The sequence below is a fragment of the Panulirus ornatus genome, chromosome 59 (genome assembly GCF_036320965.1).
Source record: "Panulirus ornatus isolate Po-2019 chromosome 59, ASM3632096v1, whole genome shotgun sequence".
NCBI classification, from domain to species: domain Eukaryota; kingdom Metazoa; phylum Arthropoda; class Malacostraca; order Decapoda; family Palinuridae; genus Panulirus; species Panulirus ornatus.
The window spans coordinates 8,765,201-8,778,107 of NC_092282.1; the positions used below are offsets into that span (position 1 = coordinate 8,765,201).

The following is a 12,907-nucleotide window of genomic DNA, read 5'->3' on the forward strand; positions in this document are numbered from 1 at the left end:
TATAACCGTTAAATACTTCAAAATTCTGCGTTATCAACATTTGATATTTGTTTATACTTATGTAAACTGTCTCTAACAAAGAAGGGCAGGAATGGGCATCTGGAAATCCCCTCCTGCAACGTCACTTTCTAGTACAGGTACACCACCGATTTTCTGGCACTCTTGGTTCCAAAGCCTTGCTGGATTAACCATTTTGCTGGACCAACCGTGGTCACATAATAATTTATCAACACACTTCTAACCCACTAATCATACATCTCCCATGTGTCTAAGTATACCATGAACCACTTAAGATTTAAATCAAAAAAACATTAAATGTTTGAGCACCCTAAGATGGTCCGTAGATTGTTTGAATCCGGTGGGGTATTCTTCGTCTTCTGTTGTTAGTGTTTTCCTAGCTGTGCATTGCCAGAATAATGCAATTTCATCAGCTTTGAGATTTGCAAACTCGTCCATATACTCGACAGCTCCTTCATGGTTTGCAGACCGCTTTTCTCCACACACTTTATTCATGGAAATTCCACGACGCTTCTTGAATCTTTGAAGCCATCCTTTACTATAGTCAAGCTCATGTTGTAATTTAAGTTCTTTATGGAACTACTCAGCCTGGTCCATTATCATGCTACCTGACAAGTCCACTCCATCACTCCGACGTTGTCGAAACCATTCCATCATCACTCGATCATGCTCAGTACTCTTACCATCTTTCACAGCTTTTCTAATCATCATTTGCTTCTTGAAATTGCCGTCTGCATAGAATCTCAATATTTTTTCCCTTTTCTTCCTTATAACATAAACAGTTGATGAACCAATACGGTAGATGTCACAAAGCGTACGCACCAAAACACCTTGGTCCATTGTTTTCAACAGTTCTACTTTATCTTGGATTAATATGGACTGGTTTTTACGTTTGACACCACGACTGACACTCTCACATGTCTTAGAAGCCATAGCAAGGGTTAAATTTAAGCAAAATAAACTAAGAATCTCACAGAACTGCAGTATCACCACCAACAAGTGCAGTGTAAAGAATGTAAATAAGTGCATCCTACACAATGCCATCTGTGGCTGCCCAGTAAACTAGTCTGGTGGCTGCGGTAATTTCAAGTTCCCTCATGTAATTTTGTACAGATTAAAGGAGGTGCCGAACCATCAGTTGCTGGAAATTCGGTGGTGTACCTGTAGTATGAACAGAGGAAGGACCTTTAACCTGATGATAGTCATTGTTGGTTTACAGAAAAGCTATTTGAAAGGGAGGGCTAAGTAGACCAGGAAACACCTACCCAGAAAACAGGATTACAGGACACCACCACAAAGAGAAACGGCATTTCAAGCTTCAAGAAGTGCCTTTCTCTTCAAGGATTGTTCCAAGAGTCTTGAGAGGAAATCACAAAAGAAGAGGGAGAGGTAAGGCAACAAACAGATATCTTAAAGCTATTCTTATAACACATTAGAGTTCCTTTGCCCAAAAGGTGGTGGCAGTGCCAGCGCCATGCAAAGTTTGTTCTATATATCTGGGAAAGGTACCAATTGAAGAATTTGTTGAAGTAATAAAGACCTCTTTTTCTTATCTTCTTCAATAAAATGCTCCTCATAAAGGCCAAAGCAGAAGCTACCTTTGCACCACCATGGGCTCAAAACTACAGGCCAGGTTGGGTCAACGAAAATTTCTCAATCTTGGTTGAGATGTTCCTTGCTGAGAGAGATCTTGGGTGAACAAGTTGATGTTCCCCTTAGCAGTCTCTGGTGATTTCTACAAATTTTTCTCCCAGACCTAACAAGGTAATAAGACTGATGTTCTTTAATTGTAGCCTTCTAGAACTTAACCAAATGTTTGGGGTACTTTTAATTTACTACTTTTATTTTTAGCCAAAAATCTAAGGCTGATATTCATTTTAACCTAAGATAAGTCATCATCAAAAATAAGGTTCTTATGTTTAGACAATGTGTCTATCTCCAACTCTTTGCCTAACTCAAAGGGCTATTAACCCTCATATAAAAATCTCTTAGGAGGGGACTGTCAACCTCAAAAGAAGTCAACTTTATGAACTGGTCACCTCTGCCTTGGCTGCAAATTACCCACTCATTCACACTTGTTGTGGTACCCTAGGACACCTGTAAAATATATCCACACTTGCATTATGCAATAACTTTTGTACTTGTGTCAATCTTACGAGACAATGAATATTTCTGAGGTAAAACCATCAGTAATCATCTGTAAGATAAATACACAAACAAAAATACCATACAACTCACTTGGCATGCCTGAATATACTCATGGAGAACCTTATATGCCTAGCCATGGTGCAACATACATTAACAAACACCATGAAAAAACCTAAAGTCTGATTTTTTACTTAAGAAGATATTCTCTGTCCACAAGGCTCTGGAACATATCAAGATTAGCCAGAAAATTCCCCTATGGAAAAAAGTCTGAAAGAGGCTGAATCCCAGGCCCAAATTAAATAAAAAGCCTCAAAGGTGGAGATAAAGCTAGTTTCATCAACTTTATGGGAGGTCGTCCTCCCCATATATCTTCAAGACACAACTGATGTGTGTGGTGGGGGGTGGTGACAGGAATGGATGAAGGCAGCAAGTATGAATATGTACATGTGTGTGTATGTATATATCTGTGTATTTATATGTACGTATACGCTAAAATGTATATGCATGTATATGTGCGTGTAGGAGCGTTTATGTATATACATGTGTATGTGGGTGGGTTGGGCCATTCCTCGTCTGTTTCCTTGCACTACTTCGCTGATGTAGGAGACGGCAATTAAGTATAAGTATGTATGTATATATCTGTGCACGTGTATATATATGTATGCATATGGTGACATGTATACGCATGTCTATGTGTGTATATGAGCATTTATGTATATGAGTGAGTATGAGTGGATGGGCCATTCTTCATCTGTCTCCTGGTGCTACCTCCCTGATGCAGGAAACTGATTATGTATAATAATAATAGTAATAATCATAAATATTTATCATATTTACCATACTTAATTGTGATTCCTGCATCAGCAAGGTAGCACCAGGAAACACATGAAGAATGGCCCATCTACTCATATACATATATTGGAAAAGATCACAATTTTGCATGTGATCAAGTGTATTCCTACAAGTCCACAAGGAACTTATTGTGTTTCACTTTCCCCGTGGACTCATGGGAATATACATATATATGTAAACATAGAAGGCGACTAAAAGGGGAGGGAGCGGGGGGCTGGAAATCCTCCCCTCTCAATTTTTTTTTAATTTTCTAAAAGAAGGAACAGAGAAGGGGGCCAGGTGAGGATATTCCCTCAATGGCCCAGTCCTCAGTTCTTAACGCTACCTCGCTAACGCGGGAAATGGCGAATAGTTTGAAAAAAAAAAAAAAAAAAAAAAAAAAAAAAAAAACATATCAAAATATACATACACATACAAGGACACATACATATATACCCATATACATACTTGCTTGCCTTCATCCTTTACTGGCACTACCCTGTCCCATAGAAAACAGCATCCCTACCCACTGCTTCAGCAAGATAGTGCCAGGAAAATATGAGAGTTGACAATTCCTTAACTTCAAACAGTACATAAACCAATAAATCTTACTGCATACATGTACCTCTTAGTATCTATTATATATTCATTTATTATACTTTGTCGCTGTCTCCCTTCTAAACAAGGTAACGCCAGGAAACAGATGAAAGAATGGCCCAACCCACCCACATACATATGTATATACATACATATCCACACATGCACATACATACCTATACATTTCAACATATATATATATATATATATATATATATATATATATATATATATATATATATATATATATATATATATATATTTTTTTTTTTTTTTATACTTTGTCGCTGTCTCCCGCGTTTGCGAGGTAGCGCAAGGAAACAGACGAAAGAAATGGCCCAACCCCCCCCATACACATGTATATACATACGTCCACACACGCAAATATACATACCTACACAGCTTTCCATGGTTTACCCCAGACGCTTCACATGCCTTGATTCAATCCACTGACAGCACGTCAACCCCGGTATACCACATCGCTCCAATTCACTCTATTCCTTGCCCTCCTTTCACCCTCCTGCATGTTCAGGCCCCGATCACACAAAATCTTTTTCACTCCATCTTTCCACCTCCAATTTGGTCTCCCTCTTCTCCTCGTTCCCTCCACCTCCGACACATATATCCTCTTGGTCAATCTTTCCTCACTCATTCTCTCCATGTGCCCAAACCACTTCAAAACACCCTCTTCTGCTCTCTCAACCACGCTCTTTTTATTTCCACACATCTCTCTTACCCTTACGTTACTCACTTGATCAAACCACCTCACACCACACATTGTCCTCAAACATCTCATTTCCAGCACATCCATCCTCCTGCGCACAACTCTATCCATAGCCCACGCCTCGCAACCATACAACATATGATAGAGTTGATAGAGATGCTCTGTGGAAGGTATTAAGAATATATGGTGTGGGAGGAAAGTTGTTAGAAGCAGTGAAAAGTTTTTATCGAGGATGTAAGGCATGTGTACGTGTAGGAAGAGAGGAAAGTGATTGGTTCTCAGTGAATGTAGGTTTGCGGCAGGGGTGTGTGATGTCTCCATGGTTGTTTAATTTGTTTATGGATGGGGTTGTTAGGGAGGTAAATGCAAGAGTTTTGGAAAGAGGGGCAAGTATGAAGTCTGTTGGGGATGAGAGAGCTTGGGAAGTGAGTCAGTTGTTGTTCGCTGATGATACAGCGCTGGTGGCTGATTCATGTGAGAAACTGCAGAAGCTGGTGACTGAGTTTGGTAAAGTGTGTGGAAGAAGAAAGTTAAGAGTAAATGTGAATAAGAGCAAGGTTATTAGGTACAGTAGGGTTGAGGGTCAAGTCAATTGGGAGGTGAGTTTGAATGGAGAAAAACTGGAGGAAGTGAAGTGTTTTAGATATCTGGGAGTGGATCTGGCAGCGGATGGAACCATGGACGCGGAAGTGGATCATAGGGTGCGGGAGGGGGCGAAAATTCTGGGGGCCCTGAAGAATGTGTGGAAGTCGAGAACATTATCTCGGAAAGCAAAAATGGGTATGTTTGAAGGAATAGTGGTTCCAACAATGTTGTATGGTTGCGAGGCGTGGGCTATGGATAGAGTTGTGCGCAGGAGGATGGATGTGCTGGAAATGAGATGTTTGAGGACAATGTGTAGTGTGAGGTGGTTTGATCGAGTAAGTAACGTAAGGGTAAGAGAGATATGTGGAAATAAAAAGAGCGTGGTTGAGAGAGCAGAAGAGGGTGTTTTGAAATGGTTTGGGCACATGGAGAGAATGAGTGAGGAAAGATTGACCAAGAGGATATATGTGTCGGAGGTGGAGGGAAGAGGAGAAGTGGGAGACCAAATTGGAGGTGGAAAGATGGAGTGAAAAAGATTTTGTGTGATCGGGGCCTGAACATGCAGGAGGGTGAAAGGAGGGCAAGGAATAGAGTGAATTGGATCGATGTGGTATACCGGGGTTGACGTGCTGTCAGTGGATTGAATCAGGGCATGTGAAGCGTCTGGGGTAAACCATGGAAAGCTGTTTAGGTATGTATATTTGTGTGTGTGGACGTATGTATATACGTGTGTATGGGGGTGGGTTGGGCCATTTCTTTCGTCTGTTTCCTTGCACTACCTCGCAAACGTGGGAGACAGCAACAAAGCAAAAATATATATATATATATATATATATATATATATATATATATATATATATATATATGGTGTGGGAGGAAAGTTGTTAGAAGCAGTGAAAAGTTTTTATCGAGGATGTAAGGCATGTGTGCGGGTAGGAAGAGAGGAAAGTGATTGGTTCTCAGTGAATGTAGGTTTGCGGCAGGGGTGTGTGATGTCTCCATGGTTGTTTAATTTGTTTATGGATGGGGTTGTTAGGGAGGTAAATGCAAGAGTTTTGGAAAGAGGGGCAAGTATGAAGTCTGTTGGGGATGAGAGAGCTTGGGAAGTGAGTCAGTTGTTGTTCACTGATGATACAGCGCTGGTGGCTGATTCATGTGAGAAACTGCAGAAGCTGGTGACTGAGTTTGGTAAAGTGTGTGGAAGAAGAAAGTTAAGAGTAAATGTGAATAAGAGCAAGGTTATTAGGTACAGTAGGGTTGAGGGTCAAGTCAATTGGGAGGTGAGTTTGAATGGAGAAAAACTGGAGGAAGTGAAGTGTTTTAGATATCTGGGAGTGGATCTGGCAGCGGATGGAACCATGAAAGCGGAAGTGGATCATAGGGTGGGGGAGGGGGCGAAAATTCTGGGGGCCTTGAAGAATGTGTGGAAGTCGAGAACATTATCTCGGAAAGCAAAAATGGGTATGTTTGAAGGAATAGTGGTTCCAACAATGTTGTATGGTTGCGAGGCGTGGGCTATGGATAGAGTTGTGCGCAGGAGGATGGATGTGCTGGAAATGAGATGTTTGAGGACAATGTGTGGTGTGAGGTGGTTTGATCGAGTGAGTAACGTAAGGGTAAGAGAGATGTGTGGAAATAAAAAGAGCGTGGTTGAGAGAGCAGAAGAGGGTGTTTTGAAGTGGTTTGGGCACATGGAGAGAATGAGTGAGGAAAGATTGACCAAAAGGATATATGTGTCGGAGGTGGAGGGAACGAGGAGAAGAGGGAGACCAAATTGGAGGTGGAAAGATGGAGTGAAAGAGATTTTGTGTGATCGGGGCCTGAACATGCAGGAGGGTGAAAGGAGGGCAAGGAATAGAGTGAATTGGAGCGATGTGGTATACCGGGGTTGACGTGCTGTCAGTGGATTGAATCAAGGCATGTGAAGCGTCTGGGGTAAACCATGGAAAGCTGTGTAGGTATGTATATTTGCGTGTGTGGACGTATGTATATACATGTGTATGGGGGGGGTTGGGCCATTTTCTTTCGTCTGTTTCCTTGCGCTACCTCGCAAACGCGGGAGACAGCGACAAAGTATAACAAAAAAAAAATATATATATATATACAGACATAATACATATATACACATGTACATAATTCATACTTGCTGTCTTTATTCATTTCCGTTGCCACCCCTCCACACATGAAATGACAACCCCCTACCCCCACATGCACACGAAGTAACACTAGGAAAAGACAACAAAGGCCACATTTGTTCACACTCAGTCTCTACCTGTTATGTGTAATGCGCCGAAACCACAGCTCCCTTTCCACATCTAGGCCCCACAAAACTTTTCATGGTTTACCCCAGACCCCTGGTTCAATCCATTGATAGCACGTCGACCCCGGTATACCACATCATTCCAATTCACTCTATTCCTTGAATGACTTTCGCCCTCCTGTATGTTCAGGCCCCAATTGCTCAAAATCTTTTTCATTCCATCCTTCCACCTCCAACTTGGTCTCCCACTTCTCGTTCCCTCCTCCTCTGACACTTATATCCTCTCTGTCAATCTTTCCTCACTCATTCTCTCCATGTGACCAAGCCATTTCAATACACTCTCTTCTGCTGTCTCAACCACACTCTTTTTATTACCACACATCTCTCTTACCCTTTCATTACTTACAATAATGAGAAATGTGTTCATAAAATTTGTTCACGTCATACAGCTGTAGAACACCTGATGAATATTGTATGTAGCTCTCAAGTTTGATAAGTTTGACCGCCACTGCTCTATACCATTTGTAGTCACCATATCGGACACTGATAAGAATTTGAATGATATTTTGATATTTTGCGGATAAAACAACTGATTAAAACAGTAAAACAAAGGAAAAGAAAAAATGCAGAGAGCATACACATTACAAATGGGCAAAAGCCAACCTAATGGAATTCAATTAGGAGAAATTTGAATAAATTAGTCATAAGATAATTAGCAATACTTCAATAGCTGCATAAAAAGGCCCCACAGGAAAGGAAATGGAAAGTTATAAAAATATCAGGGATTTGGGAATTATCATAAATGAGAAACTTGAATTTAAAGAGCATATTGATAAGATAACACTCACAAGAATGTATGTGAGAAATACTTAGAAAAACAAATGGATTTGTATGTAGCATTTATGGATCTGGAGAAGGTATATGATAGAGGTGATAGAGATGCTCTGTGGAAGGTATTAAGAGTATATGGTGTGGGAGGTAAGTTGCTAGAAGCAGTGAAAAGTTTTTATCGAGGATTAAGGCATGCGTATGAGTAGGAAGAGAGGAAAGTGAGTGGTTTTCAGTGTGTCGGTTTGTGGCAGAGGTGCGAGATGTCGCCATGGTTGTTTAATTTGTTTATGGATGGGGTTGTTAGGGAGGTGAATGCAATAGTTTTGGAGAGAGGGGCAAGTATGCAGTCTATGGTGCATGAGAGGGCTTGGGAAGTGAGCTGATTGTTGTTCGCTGATGATACAGCGTTTGTGGCTGATTCAGGTTAGAAACTGTGGAAGCTGGTGACTGAGTTTGGTAAAGTGTGTGAAAGAAGAAAGCTGAGAGCAAATGTGAATAAGAGCACGGCTATTAGATACAGTAGGGTTGAGGGACAAGTCAATTGGGAGGTAAGCTTGAATGGAGAAAAACTGGAGGAAGTGAAGTGTTTTAGATATCTGGGAGTGGATTTGGCAGTGGATGGAACCATGGAAACAGAAGTGAGTCACATGGTGGGGGAGGGGGCAAAGGTTCTGGGAGAGTTGAAGAATGTGTGGAAGGTGAGAACATTGTCTCGGAAAGCAAAATTGGGTATGTTTGAAGGAATAGTGGTTCCAACAAGGTTATACGGTTGTGAGGCGTGGGCCATAGATAGGGTCATGCAGAGGAGGGTGGATGTGTTGGAAATGAGATGTCTGAGGACAATATGTGGTGCGAGGTTGTTTGATTGAGTAAGTAATGAAAGGGTAAGTGAGATGTGTGGAAATAAAAAGAGTGTGGCTGAGAGAGCAGAAGAGGGTGTATTGAAATGGTTTGGTCACATGGAGAGAATGAGTGTGGAAAGACTGACTAAGAGGATATATAAGTCAGAGGTGGAGGGAATGAGGAGATGTGGGAGACCAAATTAGAGGTGGAAGGATGGAGTGAAAAAGATTTTGAGCGATCAGGGCCTGAACATGCAGTAGGGTGAAAGGTGTGCAAGGAACAGAGTGAATTTGGAATGATGTGGTATACCAGGGTTGATGTGCTGTCAATGGATTGAACCAGGGCATGTGAAGTACCTGGGGTAAACCATAGAAAGTTTTGTGGGGCCTGGATGTGGAAAGGGAGCATTGGTTTAGGTGCATTATACATGACAGCTAGAGACTGAGAGTGAATGAATGTGGCCTTTGTTGTCTTTTCCTTAAGCTACCTTGCAAGCATGCAGGGGGAGGGGGGGTGGCAACAGGAATGAATAAAGGCAGAAAGAATGAATTATGTGTATGTGTATATATGTATGTCTGTGCATGTATATATATGTATACGTTGAAATGTATAGGTATGTATATGTGCATGTGTGGACGTGTATGTATATACATGTGTATGTGGGTGGGTTGGGCCATTCTTTTGTCTGTTTCTCTGCACTACCTCGCAAATGTGGGAGACACTGACAAAGTATAATATAAACATATATATAAACTCTCACAAGCAAAATAATTAGGTATGATATAAGGACTTTTGCAACTGGAGGGAGATATCTAATGATGAAAAAGTTAATTGCATATATTAGTTGTAAAACTGAATGTTGATGTGTTGCATGACTGCTAGGTATACGGAAATAAACAAAACTGAGATTTCAAAAATACTTTACAATTGATATCTACAAATGACAGCATAGGAACTACCACAAATGACAGTAAGAAGTTGAATTACATGGATGTAGATTAACACAGGAACTACCATAAATGACTGAAAGAACTTGAATATACAGTCTAGAAAGATATATAAAAAACCATATGATAATATGTATATACCTAGAAACAAATAAAGGGCATAAAAATAAACACACTACACCAAAAATGAAGACAATGTAAATGTATAAACATCTAGTTCAGTGAAATACCTGGAAATAAACTAAAAAGGCAACAATTAAAAATACATGAATGCCCATCTAGGAAAATTATATGATTATACAATACCATACCAGGAGAACAAAGAAATATGCATGGAGTGACAAGGGAAACATTCAAAAGAAAGCTACACTTATGGTTGAAGAAAGTACTAGATGAGCTTCGAATAATTACACCATAAGAGTAGCCTCAAAAAAGAGAGTATCACAAAGAAAGACATTAAGAACAATATGATGACACTTGAGAGGAACAGAATAGCACAACATTAAAGCAAGGCAGGGAGTGCCATGCACTAGCCCTGCCATCATTGCAAAATTTCATTGGAGGCAGGTATATAAATCTCTACCACAGTGTATCTCTTGATCACCTATCATTACCAAAAATTGTATTTGATCATCGCATACTAAAAGACTTTCATTCATGCATATTTTTAAGATGTTTTCATACCATATAACATTATACATACTTTCATTATCTTACCTACCCTCCACATAGCAACTGTACTATGCAAATTATCCATTTTTCATTGCCCTTCTTGACCTTGAATAACCTTCATAGAAGTAATGGGGTTAAATATCTATTCTAGTTACATTTCAGAAGTCACTTTTAGGAGAAAAATTTCCCATATAAGTAGGTAGCTACTTGAATGGGAGGAGGATGAAAGAAGAAAAAATATGAACACCACAGTACAAAAAGTCAAAGCAAATACTCACATTTACAGTGAAAGTGCATCAAAATTACAAAATCAATCATACAACCCAAAATATAGTGAAAGGATAAATCTTATATAGATGTAGATCAAGGTAATAAATACAATGTCAAGATGAAAAAACTTACCAAATGCTAGTCTGATATGTGCCTGTATTGCTGACTAGGAGAGATGGAATGGGATCAAGCCTGTGGCTTGATGGGACCAATCATATGTTGTTACCATATATACACCACAGCACTATTTTATGGTATGCACCCTATTAAAGACTATCCTTGGATACAAAGAAAGTTTAGCCCTCCAGGGAAGCCAAGTAAACTTATCTGGCCTGGCATTCAGAGTGCTGGACTCTCATATTCTATATTCACATGGCAATCCCTGCTATTGAAGATATTAAATACAAACCAGCTTGTTTATGGCAGGTCCTTTTCATCGCTTAAATGAGAAATTTCTTAAATGATTACATATAAAAAAATTTCAAAACATAAATTGTGTGGGTGAAACAATTTAAACAGGAAAACAACGAAACACCATTACGACAAAATCATCCAAGGATATTGCTTGCATTCCTGGATTTCACATGCTGAGCCATGTAACTAACGTCACACACAGAAAATCTACAAATTGATGCACAAAATCTTAATTAGAGAATAATAAACAATCCAGTTCACACTGCATAAAACATGCATAAGCAAACAAAACCAAAAAAAGAACGAAAACAAAAAAAAAATCAAGAAATAACTGAAAAGGCACATCCAAACTGGACTCAAAAGGCAACATTACAGCTTGGAGTGTACCTGAAAGACTGTCAACATAGCCTGTACGAAGTTGTCAAAGTTATGCCGTGGTTTTTCTTCAGTTGGGTTAAAGTTAAAACGACCACCGAAGACTTGCATGCCCAGAAGAGCAAAGATAATAATAAAGAGGAAGAGCAGGAGTAGTAAAGAGGCGATCGACTGGATGGAGTTGAGGAGGGAAGCAACCAGGTTGGAGAGTGACCGCCAGTATCTGCAAGAAGGAATACACATGTTTGGGGTGGAGTTATGAGGCTCATAGGAAAAGTGACAACTGAGATCAAGAAATAGGCCAATAAAGGCACAGATATGAGGCTTCCAGAATACTGGCATTTTTGGTGTGAAACAGAAGTTCTAGAGAGATGAATTATGCTTCGGGGAAAATTATGATTAACAAAACAGATATGATAGGGCTGGAATCATGAATAGAGACATTCTAGATGGAGACTGATTCTTTTTCCTGCATTAATAAGATAATATCACTACGGAAAATTTTAGCACAAGTTCAAAAACTTTCTTAATGAATGTTTAATCATATAGGGGTCCCTGCATGGAGACGCAGAGGCAGCTACTCGCTATAGGATTCTTCCATGATGTGCTCCCAACCTGTGTTTAACATAATGGACTGGAATGTCATCATTACATTAAAGAAGACAAATGAAAATGTATCATAATCATAAGCAAGTATTGGGGATATCTGCTCAAGATGTTTTCCTTAAAAGGAAATAAAGGAAGAAACATTCTGAATGCCTGTAAGGGAGATCCATAACACCTGAAACCAGAAGAGCTTCTTTTTTTATGTTGGGAAAAATAATCTGCCTAGGGTTACCCAAAAAAAAAGTAAAGCACATATTAGATAATAAAAAAGACTAAATATGAGATATGGAATTCCTTTTTACGGAATCAGCAGAATAGCCATTAAAAACATTGAAAAATTTAGTACACTTATGACAAAATCAAATAGGGCATGAAAATTCCAGAAACTTTTGCAATGCAGAAAATTTTGTTCAGATTTTGTCAAGTGGTGGTTACTGGGAGGTGAATCAGCTGCTATCTACAAATGATATATCTCTGATGGCCAACTTCAGATGCTGGTGACAGCTTAGAACAATGTGTGAGGAGATTCTTAAGAGTAACTGTTATCATAATTAATGATGTGCAGAAGGGGAATGAGTCAGGCTGGTTTGAGTGTAAGTCTGACAGGGGAGGGTCTGGAGGATGTACAGTGCTTTAGGTACCTGGAAGAGAACATGGCAGTGAATGGAACCAAGGGGGCTGATAAGAGTCTTAAGGTGGAAGAAGGGGCTACAGTCTTAGGTGCATTTCGATGCATGTAGAAGGGGATGTCAGTGTCTGTTAGAGAAAAGATGGATATACCTGAGG

At 39.8% G+C, this 12,907-nt stretch overlaps 1 protein-coding gene across 45 annotated transcripts in view; it reads right to left on the reverse strand.

Annotated features, from left to right (window-relative positions):
* The window catches only part of LOC139767191 (muscle calcium channel subunit alpha-1-like), a 1,449,841-nt gene that overhangs the window by 703,770 nt on the left and 733,164 nt on the right, over nt 1–12,907 (reverse strand). For 44 of the 45 annotated variants that reach the window (XR_011717010.1, XM_071696301.1, XM_071696297.1 and 41 more), the window contains one exon: nt 11,528–11,738. The exons of the other annotated variant lie outside the window; for it this stretch is intronic. Coding sequence is in view for 43 of the 44 variants with exons in the window: in XM_071696301.1 (XP_071552402.1) it covers nt 11,528–11,738 (211 nt within the window). In the remaining variant the exon portion in view is untranslated. The remainder of the gene's footprint in view (nt 1–11,527; nt 11,739–12,907) is intronic. 45 annotated transcript variants of the gene reach the window in all.